General features: G+C 41.2%; 2 protein-coding genes across 2 annotated transcripts; one reads left to right on the plus strand and one right to left on the minus strand.

Annotated features, from left to right (window-relative positions):
* Positions 1–1,469: 1,469 nt before the first annotated feature.
* LOC132234197 (olfactory receptor 7D4-like) lies at positions 1,470–2,402 on the plus strand. The gene has a single exon (XM_059695242.1). The coding sequence runs from the start codon at positions 1,470–1,472 to the stop codon at positions 2,400–2,402; it is 933 nt and encodes a 310-aa protein (XP_059551225.1).
* Positions 2,403–4,729: 2,327 nt separating this feature from the next.
* On the minus strand, positions 4,730–5,674 carry LOC132234410 (olfactory receptor 7E178-like). Its single transcript, XM_059695398.1, has one exon. It carries the CDS (start codon positions 5,672–5,674, stop codon positions 4,730–4,732), a length of 945 nt encoding a protein of 314 aa, XP_059551381.1.
* Positions 5,675–13,911: the final 8,237 nt, after the last annotated feature.

Raw genomic sequence — 13,911 nt, forward strand, 5'->3', positions numbered from 1 at the left:
ATAACAAGGTAAAACGGAACACTGAAGATCCATGTATGCTGTTATGCTGTTCCTTGTCCCTGGTTATAGGACCCATTCCTTGGTTACAAGACCCTTAGGACTTGGAGTGAAGAGAGTCAGAGGGTAGATGGGCTCGGGTTGAGTGTCCCCATGCTCCCAGCCCATTCTAAGCGTCACCCACATGTGTGTGCCAAATCTGAATCTCATTCTTTCAGGCTCATATGTGAAAATCCTGGTGCAATTTATCCTTCCCCTAGAATTCAATGAATAGTAGAAGTGACATGACTCAAAATTGTGTATTGCATGACCTTTGTAGTTGTGCCTTAGGGTCCTGCAATGGTTTAAGCCTTGAAATCTGCTCTTTCCTTGGGCATTTTTTTTTTAAATATATTTTTATTGATTTTTTACAGAGAGGAAGGGAAAGGGATAGAGAGTTAGAAACACCGATCAGCTGCCTCCTGAACACCCCCTACTGGGGATGTGCCGCAACCAAAGTACATGCCCTTGACCAGAATTGAACCTGGGACCTTTCAGTCCACAGGCCAATGCTCTATCCACTGAGCCAAACCAGTTAGGGCAGCGGTTCTCAACCTGTGGGTTGCGACCCCTTTGGCGGTTGAACAACCCTTTCACAGGGGTCGCCTAAGACCATCCTGCATATCAGATATTTACATTACGATTCATAACAGTAGCAACATTACAGTTATGAAGTAGCAACGAAAATAATTTTATGGTTGCGTCACAACATGAGGAACTGTATTTAAAGGGCCAGATAGTTGAGAAGAACTGAGTTAGGGCTTTCCTTGTGAATTTTAACCAATCTCTTAACTTCACAGATGAAGGGTATTTGGTCAAATGACAAATGTCCAGGAAGCATCTGGCCCTGTTCCTACAAGGAGTGACTGGTCCCTGGTAGATTAAGCGTTAAGCATTTGTGAATGTGGTTTCTTATTTGGTGAAAATATTTTCTTTTGTTTTTCTTTTTTCTTTTCCTTGAGAAGTAAACCTACATTCTACTCATCCTCCAATACTCTGTCCAGATATTTGAGATACTGTCAAATTTTCCTACCTCTGAGACATGGACCCTTTTCTGAGTCCCAGAGAAGGCAGACAACCCAGATCAAGTTACTGAGCTTCACCAGACCTCATGCTCCACATTTGTGTTAGAGTGAGTACAACCATTTCTTCTCTGAGGCCCAAAGTTGCTCTTAGCTGTTTAGAGATAATGCTAAGCCAGAGATGAAGAAGATGTATGAGTGTTCCAGAGGATAATGGGCAAGGGTTGATCAACATTACAAAATATTGCATATAACCAATAGCAGAATAATGAATTCCTAAATTTTGTAGTTAAGGCTTTTATGCCCAGTGATTGACTTCAAATTTTTTAAAGTAGAAGTAATCTAGAGTCTGCCCAGTGTCTATTTCATGTTATTTTCTTTCCTCAAACATCTAGCTGATGTGTCAGCAACATGGAACCAGGAAATCAAACAAGTGTTTCAGATTTTTTACTTCTGGGATTTTCCCAAGACTCGGGGCATCAACCCATCCTGTTTGGGCTGTTCCTGTCCATGTTTGTGGTCATCATGCTCGGGAACCTGCTCATTATCTTAGCCGTCAGCTCTGACCCCCACCTCCACACGCCCATGTACTTCTTCCTCTCCAACCTGTCCTTTGTTGACATCTGTTTCACCTCCACCACCGTCCCGAAGATGCTGGTGAACATCCAGGCACAGAGCAAAGCCATCACCTATGCAGGGTGCATCACCCAGATGTATTTTTTCATGGTTTTTGGAGGTATGGACACTTTTCTCCTCACTGTGATGGCCTATGACCGGTTTGTGGCCATCTGTCACCCCTTACACTACCCAGTCATCATGAACCCCCGTCTCTGTGGCCAGCTGGTTCTTGTGTCCTGGTTCATTAGCTTCACGTACTCCCTGATCCAGAGTCTGTTGATGTTGCGGCTGTCTTTCTGTACCAACTGGGCGATTTCACACTTTTACTGTGAACTTGCTCAGGCCCTCACGCTCGCCTGCTCAGACACACTCATCAATCACATCGTGTTGTATATGGTGACTGGCCTTCTGGGCATTATTCCCTTCTCAGGCATCCTTTTCTCCTATATTCAAATTGTCTCCTCAATCCTGAGAATCCCATCAGCAGATGGGAAATATAAAGCATTTTCTACCTGTGGGTCCCACCTTGTCGTGGTTTCTTTATTCTATGGGACAGGCCTTGGTGTGTACCTCAGTCCTAATGCATCTTCCTGGAGGGGCATGATTGCCTCGGTGATGTACACTGTGGTCACCCCAATGCTGAACCCCTTCATCTATAGCCTGCGGAACAGGGACATGAAGAGGGCCCTGCAAAAAGTTCTTTGGAGAACATTCTATGTTCAATAAATGGGAACATTTGTCTGGGGATTTTAGGCTGACAGTGGTAGTAGTAGTTGGCTAAAGAAATCCCACCTCTTAATCCCATTGGATTTTGCCTCTCATCCAATTCTCTGTAAGTGACTTTGGGTACAATTGCCTTTTAAGCTCTGTCTTAACCTCTTATGGTGAATCCCCTGTTATGCTCAGTTCTACTCTCCTCATACTTTCCTTTTACTTATCCATTATTGCACCTCAGCTTGGATTTCCAGCCCTGCAGGTCGAGACCAGCCACTTCAAGAATCAGCTTGGAACAGCTGAATAAGAATTATGACATAGTGCATTTTATTGGGAACCATTGTTACTTCTTACTAGAGTCACTTATTCAACAATAATTATTGAGCACTTTTGGTGTGCCATGCTGTTGTAGGTGTTGGGAATACAGCAGTGAAGAAGAAAACAAGATTAAAACTTTGCCCTCACAGGACTTAAATCATGTCTCAGAGTTTATGATGTAACATTATATGTCCGATAAAAAATATTCTGGTGGATTCATTATTTATTTGGTTATTAGTGAGATTGGACTTTTCTCCATATGTTTGCTTAGTTTATTTCCAAAATAAGCTATAAAAATGTATCAGTGAAGAAAGGAAAACTATAGGACTCAGAATATTATATTTGGTCAGGTGCTAGTAAGTTATTCAGTCTAGTCTACTTTTGTAGGTGAATTCACCAAAACTCAAATATAAGAGTCCAAACAGTGACAAAATCTGGCTGAAAGGGACATATCTCTAAGTATGATTTCAGGACAGAGCATTGTATTATAATTCAGAAGAGCAATAATTGAGCCACAGAATTGCCACTCTATGTATATGATGCTGAGAGGCTTTGGGGGATACAGGGTATGTTAGGACATCTGGATCTCCTGATATGTCATGTTTATTTGCATATCTTCTTCACCATAAAGAAATTGGATGTTTTAAGTGTTTGGGTGGCGGTATTTGCTAAGGAATGCAGACAGGAAAAACAAACATAAATTTGTAAATATTCATCTCGGTAAAGATGAATCACTGCCCACTCCCTGGAATCATCCACTAATGGAATCATCTTACCACCAAGTGGTGTTCTTGAGGGATAGTACCATTTCAAAGAACCATATAATTGGCTTCCAAAAAGCAGGAACGGAATTCCCATTGATCTCCAAGATCTGAGTAGGAAAACAGACTTCGGGTTGGAAATTGGAAGATGAATAAATGGCTTTCAATTGTGGTAGCTGACAAATGACTTTTTCTAACTTGCCCTTGATATGTTTGATTCTTTCAAGTTAAGCAATACTTTTGATGTCTGCTCCTTTATGGTATGTTGCCACCACCACGGATCCCTGTAGTTCTTCGACCCCAGTTGCCATTGGGGATTTGTTGTTCAATCATCTATCTACCTTGCCTCTCACAGTTATTGCTGCCACCTGACAACCACTATTCTACTTTATGTCTCTATGAATCTGACTACTTTAGGTGCCTCATATAAGTGGAATTAAATAGTATTTGCCCTTTCATGCCTGGCTATGTAATTGATGGCGAAGATGTTAAATGGAATGGGAAAAAGAATTATCAGGAATATTGGGAATCATATATTTCAGTTTTGCTAGGAAAGTCCCAGTTGATAACTATTTATTCAAACTCAGTACTGATGCTGTCCCATGTCAATTTCAAAATACCCTGGTCTGGACAAGAAATTAAATAGACAACACAGTTTTCTCAAGGATCTGACCAAGATCATGATGGAGCAAAAATATGGAAGAGAGAAGAATCATGAGAAAAGTATAGAAAGAATAAATAACAAGAATGAGAGAGCTATTATTTTTCCTTTTTCATTTCTTTTATTTTTCCCATCAGCATTCATCCCCCATATGCACTCTATCATCTCCATCCATACCCCTCCACCCCATAATTTCCACACTGTTGTCCATATCAATGAGTTCTCCCTCTTTATTGCTCAACCCCCACACACACTGCCAATATGCCCCCCCATATCTGTCTACTTGCTCTCTATTTATAATGATAGAAACAAGACTCCTCATGGCCAAGAGTCCTGGGTAATGCATAAGGAAAGTGAGAAGGGTATACCAATGTACTATGCATAATCTTGGAGGGGCTATGACTTAAGTAGGAGTCCAAAGTAATCTCCCAATTTCAATACAGCTGTGCTAAGAGGGAAAAATCTGTAAACAGAAATCAAAGACTCATATAGGCACATCTTCACTGTGTGACTGCTGATTCAGAATTTCTGGTTGCATATGTTTGATTTTGCTGCTTTTCCCAGTCCTATGAACAAAAATGATAGCACAAGTATTGAGATCAGCCTATTCTTTGAACCATCCTCCATAGGGCCCTCTTGATGTCTCTGTTCCTCAGGCTGTAGATGAAGGGGTTCAGCATGGGGGTGACCACAGTGTACATTACTGAGGCCACCGCATCCTTCCTTGGGGAAGATGACACAGCGGAACTGAGGTAGACACCAAGGCCTGTTCCATAAAATAAGCAAACAACTGACAAGTGAGAGCCGCAGGTGGAGAAGGCTTTATATTTTGAACCTGCTGATGGGATTCTCAGAATGGAGGACACAATTCTGTAGTAAGAGAAAAGGATCCCTGAGAGTGGGACACCACCAAAGATGGCTCCAATAAAGTAGATCAATATGTCATTGGTGAAGTTCTCAGAACAGGCAAGGTTGAAGAGTTGAGAAGGTTCACATAAGAAATGAGGGATTTTCACATCTGCACAGAAGCTAAGTTGTGACACCATCAAGTAGTGCAGTTGGGAGACCAAAAGGCTGAAGAAATATGACAACAGGACCAACAAGCCACAGAGGCGGGGGCTCATGATGACCAGGTAGTGTAGGGGATGACAAATGGCCACTAACCGGTCATAGGCCATTACAGCCAGGAGTAGACTGTCCATACATGTAAAAAGAGGAAAAAGGGTAACCTGAGTTAGGCAGCCTGCATAGGTGATGGATTTGCTGTGTGTCTGGAGGTTCACCAGCATCTTGGGAACTGTGGTGGTGCTGAAACTGATGTCAGCCAAGGACAAATTGGAAAGGAAGAAGTACATAGGTGTGTGGAGGTGGGAGTCAGAGATGACAGCCAGGATCATGAGTAAGTTTCCAAGCATGATCACTAGGTACATGGACAGGAACAGCCCAAACAGAAGAGGCTGCAGTTCTGGATCATCTGAGAGTCCCAGGAGGAAGAATTCTGATTCACCTGTTTTATTCTGTGGTTCTATGCAGTTAGGACACATTTTTGGAAAAAGGTAGAGAGAGAGAGGGAGGGAGGGAGGGAGGGAGGGAGGAAGAGAGAGAGATAGATAGATAGATAGAGAGAGAGAGAGAGAGAGAGAGAGAGAGTTAAATAAATTAAACAAGTCTACAGGCATCCATATATTGGATTCAAGCAATTCACACATTAATTATTTATAATTAAGGTTCATATTCAATTGCCCCATTACCTTCAGCAACAAGTCTCAGTCGTTAATTCTTTTTAGAACTCTTTCCTTATTGATGTCTGACCTATTCACCTGTTTCTGTATACACCCACTTTAGAGTCACTGGGCCAAAGAATATTAGAGAAGAAATGACATTTTGAAATAACAAATACATGAACAGAATAAACTATCACCCTTCTACTTTTGAAGGAAAATATAGGATGAGAAATATTCTTTTCTAAGAAACAAATCATTTTATTTAAAAGACACTAAGAAGCAATTGAACATACTTTATCTCACCCCAATGCAGTATAAGAAATTCTCTAATTTGGAATGTAATCAAGAAGAATTAAAAGCACATTAACTGTATTCTAACTTAAAATAAATGGTTTGTAATCAGACTAGTGGCCTGGTGCATGAAATTTGTGCACTGGGGGGGGGGGGGAGGCGGGTGTCCCTCAGCCTGGCCTGAACCTGTCAAATCTGGGACCCCTCAGGGGATGTCCAACTGCCAGTTTAGGCTAGGTATCTGTGGCCCAATTTTGAATTGCTGTCCCCTAACTGCTCACCTGCCTGCCTGCCTGATTGCCTCTAACCACTCTGCCTGCAGACCTGTTCACCTCCACTGCTCCCCCCCCTCCGCCCCCAGCCGGCCTTCTCGCCGCCCCCGACTGTCCCCTCTTGCTGGCCTGCTCAACCCCAATTTCCCCGACAAGCCACAAAGCAACCCTCCCCCAACAGCCTGCTTGCCCCAACTGCCCTCCCCTCCTGGCCTGATCACCCCTAACCACCTCTGCCTCCGCCCTGCCACCATGGCTTTGTCCTGAAGGTCTGCCAGTCTAATTGGCATGTTACTCTTTTATGAGTATAGATAGAATTTTACATGGCAATTATCTTTAAGGGTTTACATCTTTATTTGGTTTTATGACATCAATCTTCCATGGAGATAAGTGCTCACTCAAATGTGTGGGTTGTCTGGTCAAAGCCTCTCAAATATAATTCAAATTATAAATAGTTGGCCTTGGTAGACTTCATATTTTGAAAAGTATGTTTTTGTTAAGTGCACAAAATCATAAAGCACCACTGATCCGGAAGATGGCATTAATTTACAATCACCAATGATTAAGAATTAATTAACTTAATGAGTACTTTTATTTTTGAAAGGTTATTTCCAATAAGTGATACACAATCTCAGAGAGACATCTGAGTTTGAGTTTGTACTCTACTGTTTTGGTTTGTAGTGGATGGGTAACACTTCTTAAATTTGTCTCTAATCACAAACATTTCTGAAGAATTGATTTCTCATCAAAACCAACCTTCCAATGAACGGTTGAGAAATTGAGAACCAAAAAAGGCCTCAAACCTTAAGCTGTCCTTCTTATGCCACTTTAAGAGCTTTCCAGCTCAGTTCTTCCTTACGGAGGGATTCCATTTCTCCTAAATCAGTCTCCTGTAGGCAACTCGGGTCATTTCTCTTGACAGGTCAAAATATGAGGCAATTACTGAGGAATTATTTGTCAAAATAGTTATTCCTTTGTGTGACATGCTAGATTCCTATGGATATATCTGATCATTTCTATTTTGTAATACTACCTAACTTTACATAAGCCATAGCATAATAAACTATTTTTTTGCATAAAAATGATGTAATTTGGGGAAAATCAAAAGTGAAAACAGAACAAAGACTACTATTACAAACACCTAGGCAGTTTTTGCATCTGTAAAATGGTTATATTAATTAAACTGACCTTATAGGATTGCTATAAGAAGTAAAATTAAATTATAAATATAAAAATACTTAAACATTGGTTATCAATACTAGTTGATTGTTATAATTACCTTTTAAAATGCATCCTTTAAAATTTAATGATGGGCTGGCCATAACTGAGAGCCAATTAAATCAGAATTTCTACACATAAGTCCTTTGGGCCTACTAACACATAGCCAATGCAGGGAACCATTGCCAGGCTATTAATAAATGGTATATCAATGTTATCAATTTCTATCAATACCATATTACCCACTACCCATATTAAAATATGAATATTTAATAATATGTGCTACAGATCTTATTTATTATTGATAAAACTTGAGGGTATTTTGTTATCCCTGCATGATCTTCCTCTGCACTCAGTTGTCCAAAAGCAAACTCTGTCATTTGATGGATGCATTTTCCTTTCAATGTTTTTATAACATTAGTATTGAATATGTACTCATGAGCAGTTTTCTTAAAAACTTACCTTTCCCAAGAAACTAAAAACACCAATCAGAAAGGATATATGCACCCCTATGTTCATAATGGCACAATTCACCATAGCTAATATTTGGAAACAGTCTAAGTGCCCATCAGCAGATGAGTGGATAAAAAAACTGTGGTACATCTACACAATGGAATACTACACTGTGGTAAAAAATAAGAAACGTTTACCATTTGCAACAGCATGGATGGATCTGGAGAGCATTATGCTAAGTGAAATAAGCCAGTCAGAGAAAGATAAATGTCACATGATCTCACTCATTTATGGAATATAATGAACAACGTAAACTGATGAACAAAAACAGATCCAGAGACAAAGAAGCATTGAACAAACCGTCAAACCTCAGAGGGAAGGTAGGGGAGGGTGGAGGAAAGGGGAAGAGATCAACCAAAGGACTTGTATAAATTCATAAAAGCCTAACCAATGGACACAGACAACAGGGGGGTGAGAGCATGATTGGGGGTGTTGGGGGGACAATGGGGGCATAAGACACATATGCAATACCTTAATCAATAAAGAAATTTTTAAAAATTTAAAAAAGAACTTACCTAAATACTCTCATTCTACATATACTATTCCCTAAGTTGTCATTTACCACAATATTGTTTTCAAGTCTCTGTGAAATACATACTTCAATTTCAGCACTTTAAGTGATGCATAGTATTACCTGAGGAATAAACTTCACTTTATTTTCAATTTTTTTTATTATGACAGCACTAAGAAAATTCTAAAGCCTCTTCTCCATATCACACAAGTGAGAATTTTCTAAAGACATATGGATAAAAGATAATTGTTTAAGTTGAAAAAATTGGTATATGGGCAACTTTACTATTAATTATCTACGCTTGTTTTCCCAATATAATAATTACACAAAATCAACTACATGCTCTGATTGCCAAGTTATAAAATTGGGAAGATCCCCAGAAGTCTGACTAACAATAGTCTTTTCATGATAGAGCCATGAAAATACCCATCTTGTATAGGGGATGATGTTTTCATATCTCAGGTTTACAAAAAGTGCTGAAAAATGCATTACTATCCATAGGAAACCCTACAATCCACAATATTCATGCAAAATAGGTCCCTGCAAACCACAGATGAACTTGCCAAATCCCAGGAGAAGGAATTGGTGGTAGTGCCCTTGTTTGGAAAGAAACAATCATTGTGCTGCAGTGGAGGAGACAGAGCCCTGGGCTGGGAATCAGGAGGCCTGTGTCTGAGTCCCACAGCTGTCACCCACTAGATGAGAAGTGTGGGTAAGTCCTTCCACCTCTCTGCTGGTATCTCTTACATAGAAATGGAAGAACAGCACCCTTCTCTGTGAAATGTGTGGCGCCAAAGAGAGGTTTGCCCTTAATAAACGTTCAGTGACGGTTTTAAAATCAGATTGCCTGGTGAAAGACAATCCCAGGCAAAGCTGAAGGATGACATTTTATTCTATTACTAGAGGTGTGATGTATGAAATTCATGCAAGGGTAGGCCTCCATAGCCCCGGCTGCTGGGGCCTTCGCAACCCTGGCTGCCTCGCAGCCCGGCTCCCTCCTGCACCCGCCTTGTTCTGGCACTGCCAGAGCCCGCCGCCACACACCCTGGTTCCACAGAGCCACCGATGATTGCCCCACAGAGCCCACTGATTGATCACCCCCCGGCCAGTGGCCTGGGCCTCCCTCTGTTAGGCGATTGATCTCAGAGCCATCTCCCCATCGGTCACCCCGCAGAGGATGGCCTGGGCCTCCCCCTTTGGGGTGATCGCTGAGCCCCCTGATTGTTCACCCCACTGGCCAATGGCCTGGGTCTCCCTCTGAAGGGGCATTGTGGGGCGATGGCAGACCCCCCGACCAATCACATTGCACCTGCCTTGGCTGATCTGGGGCAGGTGCGTGTCATAGCGTGGTCTTCCGGAAGGTTGCCCAGACAGTCATTCTGCTGTTCGGTGGTTCGGTCGATTTGCATATTATGCTTTTATTATTATAGATACGGCAGAGAGAGGTAGAGCCTATCATGTCCCAGGTTACTCACTCATGGAGTGAGTGGAAATCCTGAAATGTGTCTCAGTCCACACAATAAGATTTACTTCCCTTTCTCTTTTCCTCTCTCTTTTTTTTTTTTTTATGAAAATCTCCACCATTTTTATTTGTATTTAAATGCTGTTGATTCTATTAAATGGAAAATGATAGGTTTCTTAGAAAATCCCTGACATAGATGCACACAAACACTGTTTTGTCCTCTGCCAGCCCCAGGAGAGGAGGCATTGCTGGAAGGAGGGAAATTACTGAAAAGACAGCACTGGGCGTGTGGAAGCCTTACCACCCACGCACTGTTTCTGAGACCTAAGGAAGAGTCTATGCAATACTTAGCCGAGATTGTTGTTGTCTCTGTCAAGCAGAGTATAGGCCCTGGGGGATCAGAAATGAATGAGACTCAGTTGTTTCCCTCCAGGTATTCAGATTCTACCTATAAGGTCAAAAATATCTGAACCTTTCTATATGGGTGCCCTCCCAGCTGTTTGTCCCAACTCTCCTGTTTGTCCTAATGATGGGGAAAAAAAATTGTCCTGGCAGTCCCTTCTCCATCCAGCGCCTCCACAGTACTCACTGGGCAGTTCTGTCTCTGCTGGAGTCTGACCAAGGAGTGGGAATCCACTGCCCCTGTCCTGCCTGGCAAGCAATGAAGGTTCAGGTTCCATCAAGACTGGAGTGTGGCAGAGTTAGTCATGGGCTCCTGGTGCAGTGGATGCGAGAGGAGAAAACTCAGATGTGAAGCCCCCTGGACTGAGACGGGAACCTGAAGGGCTGGGGGCACAGCTGGTTAGCTATTGCTGCATGGCCCTGGGAGCTCAATGCCCAGAGCTCATAATTAGTCAAATGGTTCGGCATTATCCCAGTCTCTGAGGATTTGTTGTTGTTAATAGTAGAGGAAAAGGGAATGCAGTTTTTAAGGGTTTGGGTCCTTCCTCTTCTCAGGAGAAAGCCCCTCTGTACTTCTCATTTCCAACTTCCAAATTGCTGAGATTTTATAAATTCAAACAATTTTTTTTCAATTAATAAAAGCAATGTGTAATTTGTATGTCTACACATTCATTGACTTGATCATTCTATGTAGGGATAATTATGTTTTCTACACCAAGGATAATATTTAATTTCTAGTTTGTCATTTAAGATTTATGTTTCTAAATAAAATCTCCCTCATTTTTTCTATAAAATCTTTTAGATTTCATGTGTTGAGATGTGGTTTTTCTTTTCTTATTTTGAAAGACAGCCACAGTTCTACTTTTTCTGTAGAAATTATGTATGTTGTTACATTAGACAACCACCTATTTTGATATACCCAATTGACAATTTTCTTAAATCCTACACGGAATTTCAGATGTTTGTGTTCTAAATGTAGGGCTGCAGACATTATGTCTTTTTTCTTTTTAAAAAATTGAATTTATTGGGGTGACATTTCTTAATAACATTACATAGGTTTCAGGTGTGCAAATCATCATCTGTATATTGAATTGTGTGCTCACCACCCCAAGTCAAGTCTCCTTCCATCACCGTTATGCCGGAACCCTTTATCCTCTTCTACTTCCCCCCACAACCCTTTCCCTCTGGTAACCACTATTCTGTTGTCTGTGTCTATGAGGTTGTGTGTTGTTGTTTTTTTTCTTAATCCCCTCACATTTTTCACCCACCCACTGATCCCCCTCTCCTTTCACAACTGTCAGTCTGTTCTCTGTATCTATCAGTATGTTCCTAATTTGTTTGTTAGTTTATTTTGTTCATTAGATTCCACATAAAAGTGAAATTATATGATTACTTGTCTTTCTCTGACTTATATGGTACTTTTTTTCCACTTAGCACAATAAGATTGTTTAATTTGTTGCCATACAGTTGTTTGTAATATTGTCTTATTATGTCTTGTATTTCCATAGAGTCAGTTGTTACTTCTTGTCTTTCATTTCTGACTTTCTTTATTTGGGTCCACTTTTTTTTCTTGATGAGTCTGGTTAAAAATTGTCAATCTTTATCTTTTCAAAGAACTAGTTCTTGGTTTCATTGGATTTTTTGTATTTTTTTACCCCATTTCATTTATTTTTACTGTGATCTTGGTTATTTTCTTTCTTCTACTCATATTAGGCTTTTTTGTTTGTTGTTCTTTTTCTGGTACCTTTAAGTGTAAAGTTATATTGTTTATTTGAGATTTTTATTTTTGCTTCAGGTGGGCCTGCTATGAATTTCCTCTTAGGACTGCTTTCGCTGGGTCCCATAGATTTTGGGTTGCTTTGTTCTCATTGTCACTTGTTTCAAGGTATCTTTCGATTTCTCCCCTGATCTCATTGTTAATCCATTGTAATTTAGCCTCCACGTCTCCATTTGTTTTTCAGTGTGTTTTTTTTTAATATGTTTCTAGTTTCATACCATATAGACAGAGAAGATGCTTGATGTGATTTCATCTTCTTAAACTTATTGAGACTTGTTTTGTGTGTAACGTGATCTATTCTAGAAAATGTTACATATGCACTTGAAAAGAATGTATATTCTGTTGGTTTTGGGTGAAATGCTCTGAAGATATAAAAAAAAATCCATCTGGCGCCCAGCTGGTGTGGTTGAGCATTAGCTGCTAGTGTATTCTTCTTTCAGATATTGCATTTCTCATTTCTGACTGTTTCATTTTCATGGTTTCTATGTCCTTTTTCATGCTATTGAAGTTCTCACTAAGTTCCTTGAGCATATTTATAACCATTTTTTGAACTAGAACTGGTATATTGCTTGCGTCCATTTCATTCAGCACTTTTCCCAGCAACTTCTGTTCTTTCATTTGGGGCATGTTCTTTGTCTTCCCATCTTGGCTGCATCTTTGTGTGTTTTTTTCCTATGAAAGGTAGATCTGCTATGTCTCCTAGTATTGGCAGTGTAGTCTTATGTAGTAGGTGTTCTGTGGGACCCAGTGTCACAGTCTTTTTGATTACCTGAAGTGGGTGCTCCAGAGAACTCCCTTGTGTAGGTTGTGGGAGCTCTGCTGTTGTAATTGAGTCTTGATTTCTATTGGCTTGTGCCTATGTGGAGGACCCTCAGGCTGGCGGGCTGTGAGGATCAACCATGTGTAGGAATTGCTGTGCAAATGCTGACCACACAAAGCAGATTTTGCCTCAGCAGGGTCTGGTGCCTGCTGAGATCTCCCATTGGATATGTAGCTTGTGAAGCTAATTGGATCCTGCTCAGTTGGATATTGCCTGAAGCTGGCCATGGGTGTGTCTGTTTGACATCTCTTGGGAGGGACTCTGTTGCAGGTCATTGTCAGATACTGTCTGTGACTGTCCCTGGGCAACTTGTTTGGAGCTACCAAATGATCCACAGTTTGTAGCTGCCCCTCCTGGGCCTTTGTGTGCATGATAAAGACCAAGTTGCACATCAAGGCCAGATTTCACCAGCAGTAAGTCCAGCGGCTGGTCAGTAGAAGGCTCAAGGCTCCCTGAGATCTGCCCTTGCCTATCTCTACCTGCCAGATTTCTGTTATGCTCAGTCACTGAAAGAGTTTTTGGCAATACTTGAATTGCATGAAGTACGTACTCAGTCACCACGTAGGAACAAATGGTGTGCACCAGATTGATGCAGGCCATACTCGGTGCTAGTGCTCAGTCTGAGGCCACTCAACAAAAGTCCCAGGGTATACCAGGTCTAGCTGTCTCTTGACGTATGCCCACAGACCTTGGTGGGATAGAATCTTATGGAGTCATCAGGGTAAGACCAGCAAAGTTCACACAGGCTTACACAGACCAAAATTTTGCCGTGTAAAGGGAGGGTTCTGCAC

The sequence above is a fragment of the Myotis daubentonii genome, chromosome 5 (assembly GCF_963259705.1).
Source record: "Myotis daubentonii chromosome 5, mMyoDau2.1, whole genome shotgun sequence".
NCBI lineage: Eukaryota > Metazoa > Chordata > Mammalia > Chiroptera > Vespertilionidae > Myotis > Myotis daubentonii.

Excerpts from the sequence above, each read along its gene's own strand:
- LOC132234197 (XM_059695242.1), top strand. The coding sequence starts at position 1,470 with ATGGAACCAGGAAATCAAACAAGTGTTTCAGATTTTTTACTTCTGGGA.
- LOC132234410 (XM_059695398.1), bottom strand. The coding sequence starts at position 5,674 with ATGTGTCCTAACTGCATAGAACCACAGAATAAAACAGGTGAATCAGAA.